At 45.5% G+C, this 23,900-nt stretch overlaps 1 protein-coding gene and 1 long non-coding RNA gene across 3 annotated transcripts; one reads left to right on the plus strand and one right to left on the minus strand.

Moving 5' to 3' along the window:
* Positions 1 to 640: 640 nt before the first annotated feature.
* Positions 641 to 9,011, minus strand: PRDX3 (peroxiredoxin 3). Of its 2 annotated transcripts, XM_027112738.1 has the most exons (7): positions 8,924 to 9,011; positions 7,399 to 7,534; positions 5,774 to 5,915; positions 4,702 to 4,837; positions 3,757 to 3,860; positions 1,451 to 1,616; positions 641 to 1,124 (listed from the first exon to the last, which is right to left on the minus strand). In XM_027112738.1, exons 1-7 carry the CDS (start codon positions 8,957 to 8,959, stop codon positions 1,071 to 1,073), a joined length of 774 nt encoding a protein of 257 aa, XP_026968539.1. In that variant the 5' UTR covers positions 8,960 to 9,011; the 3' UTR covers positions 641 to 1,070. The 2 variants fall into 2 exon arrangements, with proteins under 2 accessions (XP_026968539.1, XP_026968540.1); XM_027112739.1 differs by lacking the exon at positions 1,451 to 1,616.
* Positions 8,344 to 8,658, plus strand: LOC113623464 (uncharacterized). The gene is made up of 2 exons (XR_003433941.1): positions 8,344 to 8,456; positions 8,543 to 8,658. It is a non-coding gene; the product is annotated as an uncharacterized LOC113623464 (long non-coding RNA).
* Positions 9,012 to 23,900: the final 14,889 nt, after the last annotated feature.

Consider the following 23,900-nt stretch of genomic DNA (forward strand, 5'->3'; position numbering starts at 1 on the left):
CTTATTCATCTTTGTAGCCACTGAGTTCAATGTTCAATAAATGTTTGTTGATATAATCAGAGAAGGAAAACTAGAGTCCCACAGCATAAGCTGAACCAATAAATTAATGGTGTTAAAAATGCAAGTATTAAAAAAAAATGCAAGTATTTTAAAATGTTTATTTTTATATTTTTTTACATTGAACACTTCAGGAAATAAAATAATTACAATGATTCAAATGCATGAATGATTCAAATTCAAAATGCAATCCCTGGATTCAATAATTATCCTTTATAATTATGCCCAATAAATATTAGAAATGTATGTAGGCACTAAGTCAGCTAACAAAATAAGTAAAATAATTATATAAAGTATAAATCTCAGGACTGGGGAACATGCATGGTCAGTTAAGTCACTTGGCCACTGTAGGTGGTTTTTTAAAAAACATGATTCACATCTGCTTCAATCACATACACATTCATTGCAAGTGTTTGTTTTGTTTTTTTTTCCTGGCCACACTGCATGGTATGTGGGATCTTAGTTCCCTGACCAGGGATCGAACCCACGTCCCCTGCATTGCGAGCACAGAGTACTAACCACTGGACCACCAGGGAAGTCCTGCAAGTGTTAAATTAGACAATTGATGCTAACAACTTAAAACTATGATCTTAAAAGAAAATTCAGTTTAATACAAAGAAACTCAAGAAGAAAATTTCAGGACCCTTGATCAGAAGCTTTTGATGCCTGTCACACTACGCTAGTGTACACAAAGGTTCAAGTAAGGCTGATAAAGAAGAGTTGTTTCCTTTTCCCTTTGAAGACATGATCCAAGAAATAGGGGAACTGCACATTCTATAGCAACTAGCCATCCATCCATACACTGCTAATAAAGGACTCCTTACATTAGTAACTAACCACATTTTAAAAGCCTTGGCCAATGTTACAAAAACAAAACATTTAGAGTAATATTTACGAATACAAGCATAATTGTTTTTTTGCCTTCTATAAATAATAATCTTTGAAATGCTAAAAGTGAGTTCCAGCTGTGGTTCTTTTCTGGTGTGGGAAGCTGCAGGTGCACGTGGGATGGTCTACTGATTTACCTTCTCAAAATATTCTTTGGAAGCAGTTGGATGGGGCTTGATCTGAAAATACAAAAACATTTCACCGGGTAAGTGACTTTATGATCTCAAAAGTGAGGTGAAAGCCATCAATTTTTAATCTAAATTTCTTTAACTTTTTAAAGATTGGTCTGTTTCCTTTAAAAATACCTGGATGAAACTTACATTAACAGCCCGCCTGGTGCCTGGTCCCACCCCCACCTGCACCAGCTTCACCCATTTGCACACCATCTACACCCTTGCTCCAAGGGTTGGCTTCTTTCGTGGATATTCCAGGCCAGCAGCCCTTGAGGCAGTGAGGACCTGGGACCCTCTGCTGGGGTCCCATTGCTTTTGGAAAATAAACCTACTGTAGGAGAATCTGGTGTCCAGTTGGCTGGGCAGACTTCTCCATGGGTTTCTACAAACTGGAATGCCTTCACCAAGCGGAGGGTCTCTTCCACGCTTCGGCCCACTGGGAGATCATTGACGCTCAAATGCTTGATGATTCCGTTGGGGTCAATTATGAAGAGACCTCTGCATCAGAATTTATCATCATCAGTATTTCAACATTACCAGAGCTAGAAAGACTCTAACTTCTACCCCTTTTTGTCTTTAATTATCCTTGATAGAGCACTTATTAATAAACTCTATCATATGCTTAAAAATGGGGTTTTCCTTGCTATACAAACAGCTTATCATCTCTTATTGATGACAGATGCTTTAACAAAGACAGGACTGGGCAAGGCCACCATGGAAAACAGGCAGTACGGTCACATTTACAAATGTGACCTGTATGTCGAAGAATCTGTAAGTCACTGAACTACAGAGACCGAAGACTTCTTATTAGTGATCTAGTAAGCATTCTTCGGGCTGCTGCATCAAGTCTTGGCAAGAAACCACAGGCAACTGGGAAGGGACAGAGATGTACTTTATCTGTATTCAGTAAGTACTTATGAAATGAGTGAATTCTTGCGTAAAGGGGGTAAAAATCCCATGGGAAAATTTACTGGCCTTGAGGCTATGCAGAGCAGAAATCTAAAGGAAAAACCAAGCCCATCACTTTTATTTATTTTGGTTACCCTGAGGTACAGTTGGTACAGGAAAGACAGAATGAGTGCTTAGTACTATTCCATTATTAATAGTTTTCAAAATAATGAATTGGTTCCCTGGAACTCTTCAAATCATCGATTTAAATATATTTGATGTGTTTCAATCACTTCTAGTTATTACTTTTATTGTCAGATTGTCCAAGCCCATCACTCTTTGTCACTTGGCAGCAATGTAATGAGGTGACCCACCCTGGGGTCTGTGCTCATCTTCCATATGAGTGCTGGTGTTACTATGACATATGCAGATGTCATAAAACTCCTAGGTTTTTAACAGTCCATCTTTAAAAGGGTGTGGCATTCCAAGTGTTAATCACTCAGGAAAAAGACAAGTTAGAGAAAACTCAGAAGATAAAAAGGTGGTTCCCCCTCCCTGGGCCTGGCCTTTGGGGGTCTAGGCTTTGAGGCTAAGGGGTCCTGGTGCATGCCCCTGCAGGGTGCAGGCAAGGTGGAGTCCACCGTTTAGATGCAGACACAGGGCTAGGATGGATCAGGGCCCACAGACTCCAGAAAGAAAGCCTTATCTTACAAGTCAGACTCCACTCCTCTCCCTTTGTCAATCCTGATAGTGAAACCAGTAGGGAGGTAACTGCAAAATTAGCACGACTCTACAGGGGAGGAGATCCTGGGAGGAAAATGCCAGCACTCTTCTCCTTCCCTTGCCACCTCGGTCAAAGCTAGGCTTTAGTTTATTAAAGGAAGACCGTAATCCCCTTGGAGTCAAAAAGGCCCAAGCTCCAAGGTGGCTCCTGGAGCTAAAATTGCAGGTGTGACCCAAGCAGGCCAGACGTCAGCTACAAGAGCAAGCAGGTGAGCGGGTTCAAGCCCGCCCCCAGCAAAACCGGGAGGCGCATCCAAGAGGGCTTCTCGCTTCCTTCCTGGAGGTACGGTTTTGCCCAATCCCTCCTTCATTCAGCAGCCATCAGGACGCCAGTTCTAAGGCCTAAGTTCTCATCCCTCCCGGCAAGGCTGACAGGCTGGGACAGGCACTAGAGCCTGTGCCAAAAACTCTGTAGCTGCCTCACCTTATTTAATCCTCACAACCAACCTGGGAGGTACATTCTCATTTTAGTTACAGGAAAAATGGGACTCAAAGAGGTTAAATATCTTGCTCAAAGTCATACAGCTATTAAGTAGCTGAGTTTAAATAAATTCAAACTCCAGTCTGGTTCCAGTGCTTGCACAAGATCCTAACCATTCCAGAAAACGGACTCCTACCCTTGCTGGCCACCTCCCCCCCCCCCCCCCGCCCCCCCTCATCTCCAAACAGTCTGATGGCTTCACCACCAGGAGTGGCTCCCAGACAGGGAGAGTGGAGCAGTGTGACCATCAAGACATGATATCCTTCTTCAGAAACAGGCCCAGGGTGACGCAGGGGGCACACATGTCTCAGCCATTTCTGAAAGACTGCCAACCCTTGCAGGAAGCATCCATCAGTGCTTATTAAAAGACAAATTAAGGATTTGGGGTTCTAAAAATTCCCTACCAAGGTGTCTATAAATCCCCTGTGAAGTAGGATGATGCTAAACATGAAAACCAATTTTAAGTTCATAAGAAACAGATCTTACCGTAGTGCAAGGCCGGGACCTTCTAACAGCACACCGTAGTCTCGGGAAATCTGTTTAGTCAAATCTGACAAGAGTGCGATGTGCATGTGGCCCAAACCGCCATTCTAATAAAAATGCAAACAGGGCTGGTTGTTATACTGTGGCTCCCGCAGCAGCCTCGGCCCGGCAACACGACGTCTGACTGACGGTGGCAACGGACAGCGGTGACCGAGCACCAACAATGGGCCGAGCGCTGCTCTAAGCTTTTTCTGTTGTCTCACTTCCTCCTCTAAGCATCCTGGAGTAGCTACTATCATCACCACCACTGTACAGATGAGGAAACTGAGACACACAAAGGTTAAGTAACTTGCTCCAGGTCACAGCTAGAAAGGGGCAGAGGCAGGATTTAAACCCAGCTGATACTACAGACCTTTCTTTTTCTAATTCTTACAGTATCCTTTTGGTTGAAGATTAATTTCTGAAGCATAAAAATGGAACAGTTTAAAAAAAAAAAAAGAATACTTTGAATAATTTGATTGATAGTCCGGCAGCATAGCTAGAAATTTTGATTCTCCCAAGCAAGTTTCTAGGCAAGAATACTGACCGTGGACAGCAGTGAAATCAGAAAACTTAATCACTGTCCCACATGGCTCGCAGGGTCCCGGGGACCTACAGGGTACACGTGAGAGGGGAGGCAATGAACCCCAACTGTTCCCCTGCCCTGCAGAGTCTGTTCTCTGTTACTGTTTGTACTCTGGAAAATACAAGTGTAGTGGGGAGTAAGTACATGCAATGTTAAAGGAGATATGGGTGGGTAGAGTTTAACAGAATTTGCCAGTAGGTTAGGCCTGACAAATAGCCCATTTCAGGCTAGTCGTGCTTTAACAGCTTCTACGTTGGTCTTTAATGGGATCATTTGAGTTTTTAAGATCACAAGTGCAGACACAGCGTGAATGATGTTTATACCTTCCTTGGTGTGTTTATCCAGGCCAGGTGGGTGAAGTGGGAATCCACTGACACTGCAACGACTTCACAGTTCACATCGTGAAATTCATTGGCTTTGTCACTGAAAGCAATAATTTCTGTAGGACACACAAAGGTGCTAGGAAAAAAGGGTAGAAATTTTCATCAGAGAATTGAAAAACAAGGCTTTAAAATCTGAACAATAGGTGTCTAAAAACTAGTTCAGGGACTTCCCTGGTGGCACAGTGGTTAAGAATCCGCCTGCCAATACAGGGGACACGGGTTCGAGCCCTGGGCCAGGAAGATCCCACATGCCACAGAGCAACTAAGCCCATGTGCCACAACTACTGAGCCTGTGCTCTAGAGCCCATGAGCCACAACTACTGAGTCTGCGTGCTGCAACTGCTGAAGCCCGCGAGCCTAAAGCCCGTGCTCCACAACAAGAGAAGCCACCGCAGTGAGGAGCCCACTCGCCGCAACCAGAGAAAGCCCGCGCGCAGCAATGAAGATCCAACGCAGCCAAAAATAAAATAAATAAATGATTAATTTAAAAAAAACTAGTTCAGTTTGCTTAAAGGTGAGAAAGGCAAAATGGTTAACCATCCTCACTGGACTCCTGGTCACAATGATACTCCAATTTAAAAAAAAAGATTTATCACCTTTCTATTTAAGAATCATATTAAAAAAAATGGGGGTAGGGGAGGCATATTCCAAGAAGACAAAATTTTATCTAAATAAAGTAGCTTCATGAGAAAATTCATTTTATCCTTACTTTTCTCATTTTCCCCCCGAACCAGTGAAAACTTCCTCACAGACTGGCTTACAGGAACCACTACTCCAGAGTCCGTACATTAAACCCCTGCCCCATTAAGAGGAATGCCACTTCACCCCCTATATTTATCACTTGTAAATTAGCTACAGATGGAAACTGTATCAACAAGACCATCAGTGACAAAGGGTCAGCAGCAACCTTCCCCTTGACAAGAGTAACTAGAGACAGGCAATGTCAGCAGCGGGGCGGGGATCTCTGCTTGCTCTCAGGATGACATTAAAGCATCACAGAAAATACACTTACAAATCCAAAGGATAGAAGAAGAGCACTAAATATTTCCCCTTAAAGTCATCAAGGCTTATTTCTTTGAACTCTCCATTGACAACAGCTGTACCCTTAAAATCGGGCGCATGCTGGGTGACGGCAGGGGCATGGCATGAGGAACCTGAAAACAAAACATAGCACACACGTATATAGTTCATGGTTAAGCCAAGCACTTATTTGGTTTTATTTAATCCTCTCACAGTAATTAATTAATAGTGTAATTAAAAGTTCAGTTCAATTGTACATCTTAGGTAATTTTTTCTCTTTTCATAGTTCTAGACTGTACACAAATTCAAAGTGCTGTGGAAACTAAAATGACAGGAGATAGTAGGGATGGAATGAACATAGAATTAAGGACAACATGACCCTCGAGGTGGATTCTAAGTATGGTTCGGATTTTGCCAAGACCAGGGCTGATGGCACAAAAGAACAGGGCAGGTGTGGGGAACAGCCCGTGGCAGAGCTTGATATAGAGAGCAGGTGTGCATGGAGGGAAGACGTGTGGGAGACAAAGCAAGGCTGGTGAAGGCCATGCTGCAAGGGCCCTTATATATCAGGCCGATGAATCTGTTCTTAAAAGATGATGCGTTGGCTGTTCTCAGGAAGATCAGTCTGCAGGGGACAGTAAGAGGAACAGGGAGGGGGGAGCCTGATGTTAGGAGGTGACTGCAGGCATCTAAGTGAGAGGTGTGGAGGGAAAGGGTACGGCAGAAGGAACAGAAAGAAAGGAAAGGATTTAAGAGCTGTGTCAGAATTGGAGAGGACACGCTTCTACCTGGGAAGGCGGGACAAAGGAGGCCAAGGGTCAAGATGCCTGCTTCAGAAACAGGAGGAGCTGTTGGGAGGGGGGTTTGGGACAGGTGACAAGGAAAGGTTTAAACCTGTGGCATCAAATCGCTACCAGAAATTTCTTAAAGCTCTGGGGAAGTAAAATTGTAAAATTTTTCAGAACATTTCACCCACAGAGGGTTTGCTAAAGTATATCCCCCGAAACCATTACATGTTAAATACACTCTTTTTAAAAGGTGCGACAGATCTAAAGGAGGCATTTCCAGATATCTGAGGCTGTACTTAGCAAACCTCAGATTCTAGATAATGGAGTGTAAATCTCAAGAAATAGCTGTGTGTCACTCAGATCACGGAGCAGTCCATTCGACTGGCCTAACATGGCCAAGTGGAGCCCGCCCACAAGTTTGAATCCAAATGCCTTTAGAGGAGCTGCACTGTCAGTCCCCAGTCAGCTCACACCCCTTCACACACAGCAGGCCCAGAGGCCTCTGAGTGTTCTCACCCCACTTCAAGTTCCCCAACACGGGATTAAAACCTCTGGAACCAACAAGGAAATGCGACACAAGGGCAGATTGCCTCAGTGATTCTCAGCCCTTGGCTGCACACCAAAATCACTTGGTGAGCTTTTGAAAAATACTGATGTTCTGGTCTCACCCCAGAGACTGACTCATTTTGTTTGGGGTGGGACTGGGGCAGTGGTATGTTTGCAAAAGCTCCCCAGGGGAGTCTAATACACTGCCAGGGTTCAGAGCCCCTGTACAGAGATGACACATGTTGCCATTTTCTGGTTCAAACCAAAGCATAACAACACTTACTGGTGCTAAAGGCGAATTTTGCTTGAGCAGAGCCAGACCACAGTGCATTTGTCAAGCACGTTCTTCGAGAAGCAGCAGGCCTAAGGGCTGCAGAGGCAGAAATGCCCCAAGGAATGGCACTCACTTGTCGGACAAGCTAAAAAGAGAAACACTTTAAATTAGGAAGTATTCCCAGAATGGTGGCTGAATCCCAGCTGAGAGGGCATCAGGCCAGTAGTGGCCTCGGCTGTCCTTATTCCTGCGAACAAAAATACCAAACTCCAAACTCTAAGAGCATGGATTGAGTCTCCATGTTCTTAAAATTCCCTTCTGCTTCCTTATCCTTCAAGATTGTAAAGGGGGTTGGGGAGGAGGAAAGGGAGATGTTGGTCAAAGGGTACAAAGTTGCAGTTATGTAGGATAAGTCTTGAGATCTAAAGTACAAGCATACTGACTATACTTAATAATACTGTATTGAAGCTGGCAATATGTTAAGAGTAGATTTCAGGTATACTCATCACACACAGAGAAGTAACTATGTGAAGGGATATGTCAATTGGTTTGGCTGCAGTAATCATTTCATTACGTATATCAAATCATGATGCACACCTCAAGTATATAATTTTTATTTAAAAATATATATAAATTAATGAATGGAAAAAAAAGACTGCAAGGCAGAGAATTATAAGAACATAAAGACTCCATGCTTTTGAGAGCAACCCAGAGGATTCAGAAGCCGGGAAACTTGGCCAGGCCCTGTGTATTAAGCCCTTTACCAGCAGATCTGCTGAGCATGTTCTACTATGGTCAAGGTTTTCCCTAGAAAAGACAAGGGCCTTCCAGCTCCACAGAGAAGCAAACAAGCAGAGCAAAGTTCAGCCTCCGGGAAAGTTTGGACAGGGCTCAAGGGAAACGTTTGCTCAATTTCAGGGTCCAGCATGACTCAGGAAGAAGAAAGAGGCTGCGCTGAACCCCACCACGAGAAAGGGAGGGCGGGTAGCAAGAGGGTACTAGGCTTTGCCTGGAGAAAACGGCCCTAGGACCGCCCTGGGTGGGGAGGAGAAAAGCGCCTTTTGCACGTAAGCATTTTGGTTACTTTGGCATTTTGGTTTTCATCCAGCATTTAAGTGGCTGCTCACGGAAACATCATTCTTTCTTTGTTAAGGTGAGGAAAGTTAACTGAGGTTCGGAAAGGAGAAGTCACTTGTCCAAGGTCACAGAGTCGGTTACAGAACCGGGACCAGGGGCCAGGTCGCCTGCATCGAGAGCCAGCTGCTTAGGTAGAGAGGGGACCGGGGACCCACGACCTGGAGCGAAAGGGATTTGGGCAGGGGACCACAAGAAGGGTGGGTGGGGGGAAGGGCGGCTCTGCGCAGGCGCAGGGAGCCTTCCGTAGAGGAGGAGGCCTCTGGTCCGTTACCCTCCGATATACTCCAAGAAGGGTGAAAGACCCCAAGGCCGCAGGGGAGCGGGATCCCATCTGGGAAGCACGTTCTCGGAGCCACCACAGTGTCTCCGCGCCTGTGCCCCGCCGCCAGCCACTCACCGAAGTCCGGAGCAACCTTCCCGCCACGGCCGCCATCTTCAGGGTGCACGGCACCCACGGGGCAGACGGAGAAGCAGAGGAGGCGGGGTCTACAGGGAGGGCGGGGACAGGGGCGGGGTCTAGGTAGGCGGGGGCGGGGCCCGGCCGGAGACGCGGCGGGGAAAAGCTGCATTCTCCTCGCCTTCTGGGGATCCTCCGCGTGTAAACGTCCCTGTGGTCGGGTCCCTTGACCCAATTCATACGGGGCTAATTCCTGTTAAAGCTTCTAAGTAGCTGCATGCTTGGGAAAGCGACACTTTATTTCTATTTGTCGCCCCAACCTAAAAAGGTCTAATCCAGGTGGGAAGATAGATATTTCCATATTTGCTACTTTTTGTGAACCTGTGGATTACTGTTTCTGTAAAAGAATCCCTTTCCTATTTCAGCCAGAGGTGTAGCCTTGTGGCTTCTAGATGAAATGGAATTAATTATTAATGCAGGGACTTCCCTGGCGGTCCAGTGGTTAAGACTCTGATCTCCCAATGCAAGGGGCGCAGGTTGTGATCCCTGGTCGGAGAACTAACATGTAGCATGCTGCATGGCGTGGCCAAAAAAAAAAAAAAAAATTATTAATGCAATTTTAGTCCGTTAATAAGATGAGTGGGTCAGGCACATCAAGGTTTGTGTTGTCCTCAAAACCTTTAGGATGATGCATGGGCTTCCATTTTGGCTTCTTTTGCCAGAATTGGGAGAATTAGGACATATCTAAAATTTGTTTTCTGTTGATTAGTAAAGCCAAGTTCTCAGTGGTGAGCAGGGTACTTTGAAGCAAATTCATCAAACATGATAAAAATCATACAGTGGCCCTACAGTAAGTGTGACAAAATGTAGATTCTAAGTGAGTATTCTTCAAACACCAGGCCTGTTACCTGAAAAACCAGGTTCGCCTCTTGTTGGGTGTGGAGCCAAAAGACACAACCCAGGCAAAATCCGGAGGAGGAAGGATTTATTACTTGCAGCAAGTAAGGAGAACACCAGGGATCTTTCCCAAAGCAGTATCTCCTCAAACAGGAAAACTGGGGAAGTTTTAAGCTAAGGGTACATGCATATTCATGAAGGGGCTTGGGTGGTAGAAAGAGTCCAAGTTTTTTTTTAAATTTATTTAATTTATTTATTTTTTATATTTATTTTTGGCTGTGTTGGGTCTTCGTTGCTGCATGCGGGCTTTTCTTTAGTTGAGGCAAGCAGGGGCTACTCTTCATCGCGGTGCACAGGCTTCTCATTGCAGTGGCTTCTCTTATTGCGGAGCGTGGGCTCTAAGCATGTGGGCTTCAGTAGTTGTGGCACACGGGCTCAGTAGTTGTGGCTCGTGGGCTCTAGAGTGCAGGCTCAGTAGTTGAGGCACATGGGCTTAGTTGCTCCACGGCATGTGGGATCTTCCCAGACCAAGGATCAAACCTGTGTCTCCTGCATTGGCAGGTGGATTCTTAACCACTGTGCCACCAGGGAAGTCCCCAAGTCCAAGCTTTAAGTTCCAGTCGATCTGGTGGTTGAACGCTTCAGGCCAATCTTAAACATTGAAACAGACCTGGAAGTCTTTACAACTGATGTATTATCTTTGCTATAGTTTCTTCTCTTGCCTGATAAAGTAATTTGTTTCTGCATTCTTCTGTTCCCTTTAGATCATTAATTACTGAGACCTGTTCAAGGGCAAGTCCTGTGGCCAGGCTTAGATCACAAAATAGCTTAGGCCAAAAATGGCTTCTGTTAGGTCAAGAAAGCCATGCCTGGTTCTCTTTCTCCAAGGACCCCCCACCTTATCTACTTACAGGCCCAAGACAGCAGCCCAATTCCCAGATCTTTTGGCCACTGGAGAGGACGTTTCACTGCTTATCGCTTCTTTTCTAAACAGAAAGCTGAAGCAATTGCATGTGGTTCTACAGCTTGCCTCAAGTCACACAGGGATCCGTTGGCAAGGGGACAATTAGAACTGAGAACTCTTCATTGGACACGTTGGTCTGCTGATATCTGTCTAAAGCTTATCTCCCTTGTCCTAAAAGGAATGAAATAACCTAGAATCTCAGGCCCAGAGGCCCAGAAGGAATTTCATACCAGAGCCTTTCAAGCCTGTTCAGAATTGCAAAGTGAGTGGTCTTCAGCTAAATCTCAGGCTACAGCCAAGGACTTCCCCTGGGAGGATAAGCAGAGTCCTCCACTTGTTCATTCCAAGAACAGATCATCTTAATTAGTATTGGTATTTGAGCACTGTTCTGCTAAGCCTTCCCGGACTACCTCCCCCATGGGTCTGGGTTAGAGAAACCTTGCAGGTACCTAGAAAGCTTTTCTCATTCTCATTTCTCACGTTTTTCTCATTCTCATTGCTCTTGCCACATCACATTGGAATTTTCTATAGTCTTCTCTAGATCTTAACCATACAGTGAACTTCATGAGGGTAGAGCTCATGTCTTGCTCAGCTCTGTGGTCCCCATGGCTAGGCTAGTGCCTGGGTCATAGCAACTGCTCAGAAAAATTTGTCAAATCAATGAATAAGCAGTGGCTGCCATGGTGGTCAAAACGTTCTTTCCACATTCATTCTGGAAAAGACATCTCTTTATTCAGTTTTCTCTAGCTGTCACAACAAGGACACAGATTGTTCCCCTGAAGAAAAAAGACAAACTGAACTTGTCCTCATTACCAACAGGGTAGAAAATAACTGAAATTCTTGCTTTTGAGTTTGGGAGAAGAATTTTTGGACCTAGTCGAGGGAAAGGCAAATGAAAAGATATATGCTACTTTTTATGATGATTAGGAAAATACCTCCCTGGAACCACAAGTTAATATTCTGGTAAGTAGGGCTACAATTAGAGATGACAAACATTACTCTGGGTTTTGCTGAGTTCTTCCTCTTTCCACGGCAAAAAGCATTCATTTTTTTCCTCTTCTTTTCCCATTGACGAGGGCCCCTGGGTTCAGGGAAGATGCAGTCTCAACACTGAGCCATGTCTGCTAGCAAAGGCCTCTCCTGAGAACATTATCCCCCGGATTCCCACTGCATGGCCTCGTGCTGCTCCACGGTGAGCTCCTCAAGGGCAGGCAGCGGAGTAGCGGGTGGAGTCGACTTGTCCTCAGTTCAAAACCCCATGGGGAGGGCTTCCCTGGTGGCGCAGTGGTTGAGAGTCCGCCTGCCGATGCAGGGGACACGGGTTCGTGCCCCGGTCTGGGAAGATCCCACATGCCGCGGAGTGGCTGGGCCCGTGAGCCATGGCCGCTGAGCCTGTGTGTCCGGAGCCTGTGCTCCACAACGGGAGAGGCCACAACAGTGAGAGGCCCGTGTACTAAAAAAGAAAAAAACCCCATGGGGAAATTCCCTGGCGATCCAGTGGTTAGGACTCTGTGGGTTCGATCCCTGGTCGGGGAACTAAGATCCTGCAAGCCACATGATGTAGCCAAAAAAAAAAAAAAAAAACCCCACGGACCCACAGATTGTTTCACCTTCCCAAGTCTGAGAGTCTCCATGCAGGAACACTCACCTCACAGGCTTCTTGTGAAGCTTCTTGTGAGGCTGGGTTGGGAGGGCCTGCCCACTGTAGGCCCCTGGTCACCTCATGTTCACTCACAGGGCAGTTCCCTTCCTGCCACCCCGACACACCTCGGCTTCCTTCTGAGCCTTTCCCCTCCTGTCTTTATTGCCTATTCCCTCTCCCCCGGCTCTTTATTCAGTAGATCATATTTTTTAGAGCAGTTGCAGGTTCACAGCAAAATTTAGTGAAAGTACAGGAGACTTCCCGTTTCCTCCCTGTCCCCGCTCCTGCACGGCCTCTCCCATATCTACATCCCACACCACGGTGATGCATTTGTTATAGTCCATGAACCTACACTGATAATGTCATTGTCACCCTTAGTTTACATTAGGGTTCACTCTGGTGTTGTACATCCTACAAGTCTGGACAAATATGGTGACGTGTATCCACTACTATAGCATCATACAGAATAGTTCACTGCCCTAAAAATCCTCTGTGCCCCCCAGTCATCCCTCCCTCCCCATACCCTCGGCTACCTATCCCCTTCTTAGATCTGTGTCTCCCATCCAGCCTGCCAATATCCCCACTCAGATAGCTCTTACTCAGCCCAGACTTACCAAACACAAGACCAAACTCTTGCTTTCTCTCCTCAAACCTATGCCTCACGGCGCCCTCCCCACCATCCCAGCCGACCAGCACCCAAAGGATACACGGTCTTCTCTCCACCTCCACTGCCACCACCTCAGCCCAGGCCACCGTCATTTCTCCCCTGGAATTTTCACAGCTTCTTAGGGCCTCTTGGTGATCAAAAAGGCTTAGGTCACTTCCATGATGTGAGGTCTATTTTAAAAGGGAAAGAAAACCCAACACAAAGTCCACACAATTCTGTCCCATGTCTCTGTGTCCCTCAGGCCCTGCTACTTCTTTGGATTCCGGAGATTCCCAACTGCCCTTACCTGCATCTCTGTGTTGAGGCCTTTCAGAACTGGGGAAGGCCGGACCACCCATCCCTATGGAAAGACAGAAATTTAGGAGAATTAACCCCTGCCCAGCAGCCCTCACAGTGGCCAGGGGGAGAGAGTTGGTGTAAAAATAGCCCAGCTCCCCTGCTCCTGGGTAGACAAGCTGAGGTGCGTTCCCAGAGTTTCCACAGGGATTAAGCTGTCACCCACGGAGGTTCCTTAACACACCTTTACTGGCTGCTTTCCTGTGTGACTTCCCCCACCTCTCCTGCACTTCCGGCACCTCCCAGACAAGCTCCTTGCATTGAATCCTAGTCTCAAGGTCTAGGAGAACCCAAACTCAGACACAGCGCTACAAAAACTGTAATACAGAATGCTATCCACAGGCTGATTACAGGATTTAGGTAGAAATATTTATTCGTAATTCACTCCACGCGTGGCCCGTAGAACTCTATTTGAAGACGTTGCGAAAGTACAGGCTCGAGGCCCACCCCTTTACGCCTGGTCTGCCTGCTTCCCCTCCCCCTCCCGTGATGGGCCCTGCAGCTTCCTACCTAGTCTCTCTGCTTTCACCGCCTCCTTCCAATTCATCCTCAGCAGCAGCCGTGGTTCTTCTTCAAACCCCAACCAGGTCATTTCATCTCCTACATAAAACTCTTCAGTAGCTTCCCGTTTCATTAGAGTAAAACCCCAATTCATAGAGGGCCCTAGACAGTCTGTGCCCCTGCCTCCTCCCAGACCACTCATCTGGGGCCCATCCCACCCCATTCCTGCTCCAGCCACGCTGGTTTACTGCTCCTTCCCCAACACCCAGTGCGCACCTTGGCACCTGCCGTGCTCTTTGACTGGACTGCTCTCTGCTCAGGTCTGGCTACCTCCTCCTCCCTACTTAGGTCATGGCTTAGCTGTGGTCCTCACCAAGAGGACTCCCCTAATGACCTTGTCTCTTATTACCGGCTTGGCCCTTGTCTGTTTCCTTTGATTGGAAATTACAATTACTTTGTCTGTTTACTGGGTATTTTTTGGGTTCCCTCCCAAGATAAAAGCCCCAATAGGGCAAGGACCATGCCCATCTTGCTCACTGTTACATGCCCAGACCCCAGCACCGTGCCTGGCACATGACAGCCTCCTGGCCAATTTAGATGAATCTGGTTGAAGATCTAGCTAAAAACTCACCATATGCAGCCACTTCTGATTACACATCCTCCCATCCCAGCTGACATCTCCTTTCCCTGAATGCCTTTGACAGTTATCATCAACATAATTCTCTTGGCGATCAATCCTCTGTGTTTTATCACAAGCCTTCTACTGTTACCTTGAACTGTTACTTGACTAATGTTTCCTTTCTTAATCATTTCTGGTGGCTCTCCTGGTTTGCAGCTTGAATAACTGCTTGAAGCTTGAATAACTTTTAAAAGCCCCTCAAGGGCTTCCCTGGTGGCGCAGTGGTTAAGAATCCTCCTGCCAATGCAGGGGACAGGGGTTCGAGCACTGGTCCGGGAAGATCTCACATGCCGCGGAGCAACTAAGCCCATGTGCCACAACTACTGAGCCCGTGTGCTGCAACTATTGAAGCTCGTGCTCCTAGAGCCCATGCTCCACAACAAAAGAAGCCACCGCAATCAGAAGCCTACGCACCACAACAAAGAGTAGCCCCTGCTCGCCGCAACTAGAGAAAGCCCGCACGCAGCAACGAAGACCCAACACGACCAAAATAAATAAATAAATAAAATTAATAAAGAGAAAAACTTTTTGAAAAAATAAGATAAATGAATAAATAAAAGCCCCTCAATACTTGAGGGTATATTTTCTAATAATAAGGACATTCTCTTATACAATAACCATATTACAACGATCAAAATCAGGGGTGTTGGGCTTCCCTGGTGGAGCAGTGGTTGAGAATCTGCCTGCCGGTATGGGGGACACGGGCTCGAGCCCTGGTCCAGGGAGATCCCGCATGCTGCAGAGCATCTAGGCCCATGCGCGACGACTACTGAGCCTGCGCTCTAGAGCCCGCGAGCCACAACTACTGGGCCCACATGCCACAACTACTGAAGCCCACATGCCTAGAGCCCGTGCTCTGCAATGGAAGAGGCCACTGCAATGAGAAGCCCGCGCACTGCAATGAGGAGTAACCCCACTCGCTGCAACTAGAGAAGGCCAGCAACGAAGAACCAGAGCAGCCAAAAGTAAAAACAAAAGAAAAAAAAGAAAAAATCATCACATCACATTTAGTTGTCTTGTTTTTTTAGCCTCCTTTAGGCTGGAATAGTTCCTCAGTCTTTCTTGATCTTCCTTGACCCTCACCGTTTTAAGAGACACTGGCTAGCTGTTTTGTAGAATGTCCCTCAGTTCACTTGTTTGATATTTCCTCATCATTCAAGTCAGGTTAAACATTTTTGACAGGAAGACCACTGAAGTGTTGATCCATAATTTACTTAACCAAACTGATATTGTTGGAGATTTGTGTTGTTTCAAAATTTTCTTCATATTATGACTAATATTATGATCTTTATATATCATTGTAGCCAAATCTTTGCACACATTCTTACTTATTTCTTTAGAGTATATTTCTGGAAGTGGAGCTGCTTTAAGGGTCGTGTGTGTGTTTATAATTTTTGTTACGTGTTGCCAAATTGCCTTCTAGATGGGCTGTGCCAGTTTACACTCCCTCCACCATGAGTGAAAGCGGCAGTTTCTAGGACGTTTTGCCAACACGGAATCCAAACAGTTTAAAGCATCCTTCCTGCAGCAGTCTGTACTTCTCACGTTGATCTATCTTCTACTCCAGTTTCTTGCATACGACTGGTTGGTGCAAAGCACCTAGAAGCTGTTTAAAGGTAGGGCTTGTGTGTCTTACTCATCTTTGTGGTCTTGTTCATCCCATGGTGCCTAACTATGCTTCCTACTTAACAGTGGATCAATAAATGTCAAAGGAAGGAAGTAACAAATGATAATTTTGACACCTTATATGATGGTTAGATTCTGTTCTGACATGTTGGGTTACTAAAAATGTCATTAACATTAGCATCTCAGAGTCCAACAACCAGAGTCCCTACTAGCCTAGATTAGAAAGCAGTCCAGCTTTTTACCAGTCCCTATTCCCAGGATCTCTTGGGAGTCCCAAAGAATCTTTACATCTTGTCCATTTTGACCCCAGGCGTGCTCTTCACCTCATGTACCAGCACTGCAACAACTGCTCTGGGTTTCTCAGCTCCCCTCTTGCCCTTGCTCCAGAAGCTTCTCTGGGCTGCTGCCGGTCTTCCTGTACATACTTCTGGGTCCCAGGGTGGTCACATGCCTTTTTCTCAATTTCTGGATGCCAGCAGAGATGAGCGATCATTTTAAATTGAAGGCTTGGGGATGACAGACGGGAATTAACAATGCAGACAAGGCAAACATAAAGCAGGGTGTGAGCTATCCTGTTCATACACTCTGTCACCTTCCCAGCTCCTTAGGCACCGCTGAGGGACGATTTTCTCCTTTGCAATACCCCTTCTTCACCCATGTTTCAGGGATCTGCTCACTTGGGAGCGTATCATATGGAGCACCCTTGATCTTGCCTCTTTTTTCCATGCCAGCCCTCCCCCACCCTCACCTTGGCTTCTCCCAGAAAGAATCCCCAGTGATCAGCCTCCCCTGGTGAAGACATCTTTTTAGAATATGCAGCACAGTTCAACTCCTCTGTATTCCCATTCCAGAGTGGGAAGTGGCTTGATTTTCAAAATAACTAAAAGCCGCTGAAAGTGTTTTCCCAAAATAAAAGAGTCTTCTTCCCTTTCAGATGAATTTTCCCTCCACCTCTACCACAACCACAACAAAACGCTGTTCGCCTAAATAGTCTGTGACTGCCTTTAGTCATCATCATTTCAGAAATACTGGTGCCACGTCATGAAGCGTGGAACATTTACACACAACCTCACCGGTTTCAAAGCATTATTATTCCCTGCTCTGTTACGGCACCTTAGGGGAGGGGCTCCAAGTCTTGTGCAAGGAGAAGCTGCTTTTAATTTCCCCAAGGGTTTGGAATGCTGGGGGCCAGAGAGGGAGAGGTTGAGTAGAGGTGGGACAAGAGGTTGTGCTGAAAATAAAGATGCTTCTGTTTTTGTCTCGTCTCTGGTCTTCCCCCAATGGGAAACTGACGTCTCAGAGAGGAGGGAGGATGAGAGGGGTAGTGGAGGGGAGCAGCGGAGCAGCCCTTCCAGGCCAGCAGGGTAGTGAGGCTCCTAATCTGCAATTTCCTAACCAGGAGTGCTTATCACGGCTCGAAGCCTCTTTCCTTCAGAGGAGTCACGCTCCACCCCGACATGAGACAGCCTGCCTGTTGCCCACCACCCCTTGTAATTTTGTTCAGCACGCCAACGTTCTGGTCCTCTCTTTGTTAATTTCTTCCTCCTCTCCTCTGCTGCTCCCTCTGTCCATTCAACTATTCTCTGGACTCTTGGTCTCCTGCCAATATCCTCTCTTTCCTGCAAGATCAGTGCACATGGTAAAAATGCTGCAACTTTCCTATCATTCTAGAAGATCATGCAGTAGAATGGAAACAATGCTGCACGTAGAACCAGGGACTGGGCTTGGAGTCCCAATCCTACAACTTTCTGGTTATGCATCCTCTATTTCAACAGCCTTTTATATCTCTTTAATTTCCTTGTTTATAAAGTTGGAATTATAATACCTACCTACTCGTTAGGTAGGTGAAAGCACTTGGTAAACTGTAATTTGTTGTTTAGCATATTAATATTATTAATCACTAGGTCTAATCCAAGTATTCCTCAGCTATTACTTGAATTTAAAAATTATATTTTTATTGAGATAAAATTAACCATTTTAAAGGGAAGGGGTCAGTGACATTTAGGACATTCACAATGTTGGGGAACTACCGCCTTTAGTTCCAAAACATTTTCATCACCCCAAAATAAACCCCCAGACCCATTAAGCAGTTCCTCCCCCATTCACCCTATCCCAGCCCTTGATAACCAATCTATGTTCCTGTGTCTATGAATTATGGATATTTCATATAAATGGAATCACAAAACATTTGTCCTTTTATGTCTGGCTCCTTTCACTTAGCAAAATGTTTTCAAGGTTCATCTACTTTGTAACATGTATCACTATTTCATTCCTTTTTGTGGCTGAATAATATTCCATTGTATGGATACACCGCAATTTGCTTATCCATTAATCTGTTAATGGACATCTGAATTGTTTCCACCTTTTTTTTTGACCTTGAGGCATGCGAGATCTTAGTTCCCCGACAGGGGTCGAACCCGTGCCCCCTGCAGTGGAAGCACAGAGTCTTAACCACTGGACTGCCAGGGAAGTCCCCTGTTTCCACCTTTTGACTGTTGTGATAGTGCTGTTACGAACGTTTGTGTACAAGTTTTCAGTTCTTGGGGTATATACCTATGAGTGGAATTGCTGGATCATGTGTTAATTCTGTTTAACTTTTTCAGGAACTCAGTTTTTTTTTTTTTTTTTTAGGAAAGAAAAAAAGAACATTAAAAAAATCAGGAGTGGGGCTTCCCTGGTGGTGCAGTGGTTGAAAATCCACCTGCCAATGCAGGGGTCACGGGTTTGATCCCTGGTCCGGGAAGATCCCACATGCTGTGGAGCAACTGAGCCCATGCGCCACAACTGCTGAGCCTCTGCTCTAGAGTCCGTGAGCTGCAACTACTGAGCCCGCGTGCTGCAACTACTGAAGCCTGCGCGCCTAGAGCCCGTGCTCCACAACAAGAGAAGCCACCGCAATGAGAGGCCTGCACACTGCAATGAAGAGTAGCCTCCGCTCGCCACAACTAGAGAAAGCCCGCAGGCAGCAACGAAGACCCAACACAGCCAAAAATAAATAAATAAAATAAATAATAAAAAAATAAAGTTAATCTATGTAATTATGTATGTACCAGTACTTTACTCCTTTAAAAAAAAATCAGGAGTGATGGAACTGTTCTATATTTTGGCTGTGTTGATGTTACACAAGTATATGCATTTGTCTAAATTCATAGAACTAAACACCAAAAAGAGTGAATTTTATTACTGTATGTAAATTTAAAAGGTAGATGACAAAAGGAAAAAAGATACTCATCAACTTAAAAAAAAAACATCTCCTTGTTATGGCAAAAGATTGGTAATAATAAAAAATGTTCATCAGTGAACTAGTTAAAGGAGTTACAGTCCAGCCATTTAATGGAATGAATATCCAGTGTCCTTAATAAAAACAAGCGAACGGGCTTCCCTGGTGGCGCAGTGGTTGAGTCCGCCTGCCGATGCAGGGGACACGGGTTCGTGCCCCGGTCCGGGAAGATCCCACATGCCGCGGAGCGGCTGGGCCTGTGAGTCATGGCCGCTGGGCCTGCGTGTCCGGAGCCTGTGCTCCGCAACGGAAGAGGCCTCAATGGTGAGAGGCCCGCGTACCGCAAAGAAAAAACAAAAAACCAAAAAAAAACAAGTGAACCGTCCCCCCTGCCCCGCCCCCCCAAAACACAGAGAGGCCAGATTCAGCCTGGACAGGAGGGAATTCTTTGGAATCCCAGTTGGATCCTGGAGCACATGAGGGTTGTGGAGCTTGAGATACAAGTAATAGAAACGTTCTATGACCCAATAACCACTTCATGAGCAGAATTCCCTTTGCAGCACGTGGGGACTGTTTGCGTTGCATTGAGTGACCTAGCACACTCATGGCCTCATTTTAGCCCATAAATGTGGAACCTGAGGCTTACTTTTTCCGTGTGGGGGCTGGCTGCAGCTCTCCAGAGTTCATGCTAGATGGCATCCTCTCTCTATGGAGGAGACAATGACAGCTAAGCGGAATGAGTGCTCCAACCTGTCAGGTTCCCGCACAAACTCATTTCTATGGCAGGGAACACACGCCTTTGCTCCTACAGGAGGGGATTAAGCTGCTCCAAATTAGACACTATATTCTATTTTATGTAATTGTCAAAAAAGTGATCTGGGGACCTCCCTGGTAGTCCAGTGGTTAAGACTCCATGCTGCCAATGCAGGGGGCCTGGGTTCGATCCCTAGTTAGGGAACTAAGATCCCACCTACCGCAACTAAGCCCTCGCACTGCAACTAGAGAAGCCCACCTGCTGCAATAAAGAGCCCGCCACGAAGACTCAATGCAGCCAAAATAAATTTTTTAAAAAAGTATATATTAAAAAAAAGATCTGTGCAAAGCATTACATTTTTTAAACTCCGAGTGTTTGTTAGATTCCATTTATCATACAACTGACTAGCTAAGACTTCAAGGAAGGAGCAAGTATGCCCTCCTTTTATTGGGTCAATTAAATATTCACCTGCCCACAGTGGGCTATCTTAGGACAGTAAAAGCTTCATATTAAGGTCTCAAAGATAATTAGGCTCAGGGTCTCTGGAGCAAGAGAAAGTTTGTTATTGCAGCATTAATGTTGAAATTGCTGGAGCCCTCTCACCTGCAAGTCATCTGCTTTTAAAGGCTCCTCACATTGCATTTAACTTAGCTCACCTCCTTTTTCTCTTAAGAAGCAATTCTACCTTTGTTGTCAAGATTTTATCCACATTTTCACTGTAGGCTACCACGCTCAAACAAATGAACCTGGCTTCGGTCATGTCATTGCCTGACAGATGCTCGTCATATAAAGACCATCAGTGATGGCTTGGATTCTTTCCTTATCCATATTAACAGAAAATCATTGGCTTTTAAGTAGATTACTAGAAAAGAGTCTGTTTTTCCTCCTCCCACTCTGAATTAATTTTTATGCTTTTGTTGTGTAATGTCCTTACCAATTTGAACATTTTTCTGCCATCTAAATCTATCTGATTGCTCGGCACTGAACCAAACAAAAATACCCAGCTCTCCACCTGTCATTTTGGGGGTAAATAGCTTGTGTTCTATTCAAGTCTGAAAAGTGAGTTGAAATTTGTCTGCTTAGTTTTCCTTAAAATTGTGTGATTGGTTTAACCACTGGGCTGATTGCAGGAGACAGCTGGATTTGAGGATGGAGGTACAGTCAGACGGATGGAATCATTCCAGGGACTGAGTGTCATGGCTTTCTAAGATGTTGACCTCTGATACCAGGAGGCCAGTCTCCCCTACTTTTCCCTTTTAATCTCTGATCTGGCAGTGATGTAGGAATTTTGATAGTTAACTAGTACAGAATAACTAGCACCCCAGAGGCCCAGGTGGGGCTGTGTCATGGCATATGTGCTCTGAGTCAGCAAACATTGCCAAAACCTGTGCATAAGGTACTTACTAGGTTCTACAGAGAATGAAATCAAAAGATGAAAAAGACACATTTCAGGCCTTTGAGTAGGGAAGGCAGACACTTACCTAAAAAACTAGCCTTGCCATCCACTTATCAACTGACCTAATTCTCCCAGGCTCAGTTTCCTTTCCATGCAGTGGAGGCAACAACTTTGTAACAACTCAGGGCCCAAGTAAGTCTACTGTGGGGACCCTCCTAACAGAACATAGCACCAGGAAAGAGGCCTTTCCTTCTCACTAAAGAAGATCATGTTAAACTGCTATGGTGTCAGGAGCACAGAGGTCACGTGTGGCTGGAATCTTTTTTCTGAGCTTGCAGTTGAGAGCCCCACTGATGACCCTGTAAAGTCTTGTTACCGAGCTGGGCGTTTAGATGTCTATAGATCATAATTATCTGGGTGAAGCCTCCCAGCAGACTTATTACGATCAGCCAGTTTATCTTGAAGCCAAAGGCTGCTACGGTCCCATGAGTTGCTTGGAGTTTAGTTTTTTCCAAAGTGTGATATTTCTACTACTACTCACATTTCAAAAATGTGTTGGGTTAGGATAATAAAAAAAAATTTTTTTAAAGCAACTTGACTTTAAAGAAAAATATTAAGTAAAGAGAAGAAGAGTAGGTGGTCTACAGCATTGCAAAGTTTTTAATGTCAAATTTGGTCACCACTGGGTCCATGGATGAAGGGACTTCTCAGAGGGGAGGGAACATAACAGGAAACCCCGTGCCTCCAATCCCACGGTCAGCTCTCATTTCTCCTCTCCTAGAATCTTCCTAGGTGCCTGAAATCACTTCCTCTCTGTTTCCAAAGTCCTTTGTGCCTGTGTCCACAGTGGCTCTTATTCCAGTTTATCTCAGTGCTTTTCCTCCCAGTTTGCTTGCTCTCCTAGTGTGAGCTCTCCTGGGAAATCAGCTTTGTATTCCCCGCAGTGCTTGGTACATAAAGGTGAACTTGGAAGATGGAGAGAAGAAGTGGGAGAATGAAAGCACTGTCTCTCCAGCTGTTTCCTGATGATTAGAAAGCTGTGAGGCAAGGAAAGGAATGGAAACTCCAGCTGCAGCACTATTGAAAAAGCCAGTTTGATTATTCAAGCAAAGCAATCCATATTTGGGGACAAAGATAGGTTTGTGACTCTCAGAATAGTTGCTTTCTATTTACAAGAACTCTGACAGAGCAGCTTTATCCACGCAATACAGGTGCTGACAGAAGAACAAGAAGATACCCTGTTTCTTTGGCATTTCCAGCTCAGCTGACCTTGAGTGGATTGGGAAGTCAGCATTAGTCTATGGCATATTCCCATCCCTCTCGAACTCACCCACCCTCCATTTGGATTTCTCTTCTTCCTCTCAGCCAGCAAGATTCCCAGTTTACCTATTGATATTTAAACTCTTCCTGAATCAAACCCGTTTTTCAAGAGGACTGTGAGTCATTAGTGCAGTTCATGGAAAGGAATGAAGCAATAATGGTGGTGTTATGGACTGGAATGGACCCCGCCCCCCACCACTTACGTCTTAATCATTTAGCCAGCTGCCTGCTTTGCCTCTTACAGTACAATTTAAATTCACTCTGGCAGCCAAACAGAACAATTGCAACCCAGCTCTGCCAGCCAGCCCGCTAGCCAGAAATTAAGTGCATAGACTCTGAGTCCGACTGCTAGGTTCAAATCTTAGGTCTTCTGCTTATCAGTTGTGTGACCTTAGGCAAGTTATAAAACCTCTCCTAAGCTGGTGACTTTATTTATAAAATGGAGCTGTGTTCTCTACCTCATCTGGATGTTGTGTTTACTGAAATTAATCATAAAGCACTTAGCACAGCACCTGACCCACAGCTGGTATCCAGTAAAGCTAGCCATTATCGTTTCATTCTTGCATTGGAATGTCCTAATTTCTTCATAGAGGCACAGGTACTTGAAGTACAGCTATTTATTTTGTAGGCAGGACATATTGCCTTGTAGCAGAGAGAGCAGTAGATAGACTTTCACTTGCTGAATGACCATGCTGAACCCACTTATTCTCTATGGGTCTGTTTTGCAACTGTAAAGTGAGGAGGGGGGAAGGAAAGGCAGGAATTTTCCAGGATTGCAAACTCAATAGTCTGTAGAGGCCAGAAAGGTAAAATCAGTGGTGACTTGGGCTGAGTATAAGACAATAAAGAATGGTGGGGATTACGGTTAATTGTACAGTTTAGTTACTCAAACTGTGGTCCACGGACCAGCAGGATTGACAGAACCTTGGAGTTGGTTAGAAATAGCTGACTCGCAGGATCCTCCTCAGCCCAAGC

This window comes from Aethalodelphis obliquidens, unplaced genomic scaffold (assembly GCF_003676395.1).
Source record: "Aethalodelphis obliquidens isolate GAN/ISIS:26980383/991018 unplaced genomic scaffold, ASM367639v1 scaffold11, whole genome shotgun sequence".
Classification (NCBI taxonomy): Eukaryota; Metazoa; Chordata; class Mammalia; order Artiodactyla; family Delphinidae; genus Aethalodelphis; species Aethalodelphis obliquidens.

Excerpts from the sequence above, each read along its gene's own strand:
- PRDX3 (XM_027112738.1), bottom strand. The coding sequence starts at position 8,959 with ATGGCGGCCGTGGCGGGAAGGTTGCTCCGGACTTCG. Across the intron at positions 5,916-7,398 it reads AAAATTCGCCTTTAGCACCA|GTTCCTCATGCCATGCCCCT; the intron begins GTAAGTGTTGTT and ends TTTTGTTTTCAG. Across the intron at positions 1,125-1,450 it reads GGACACCAGATTCTCCTACA|ATCAAGCCCCATCCAACTGC; the intron begins GTAGGTTTATTT and ends TTGTATTTTCAG.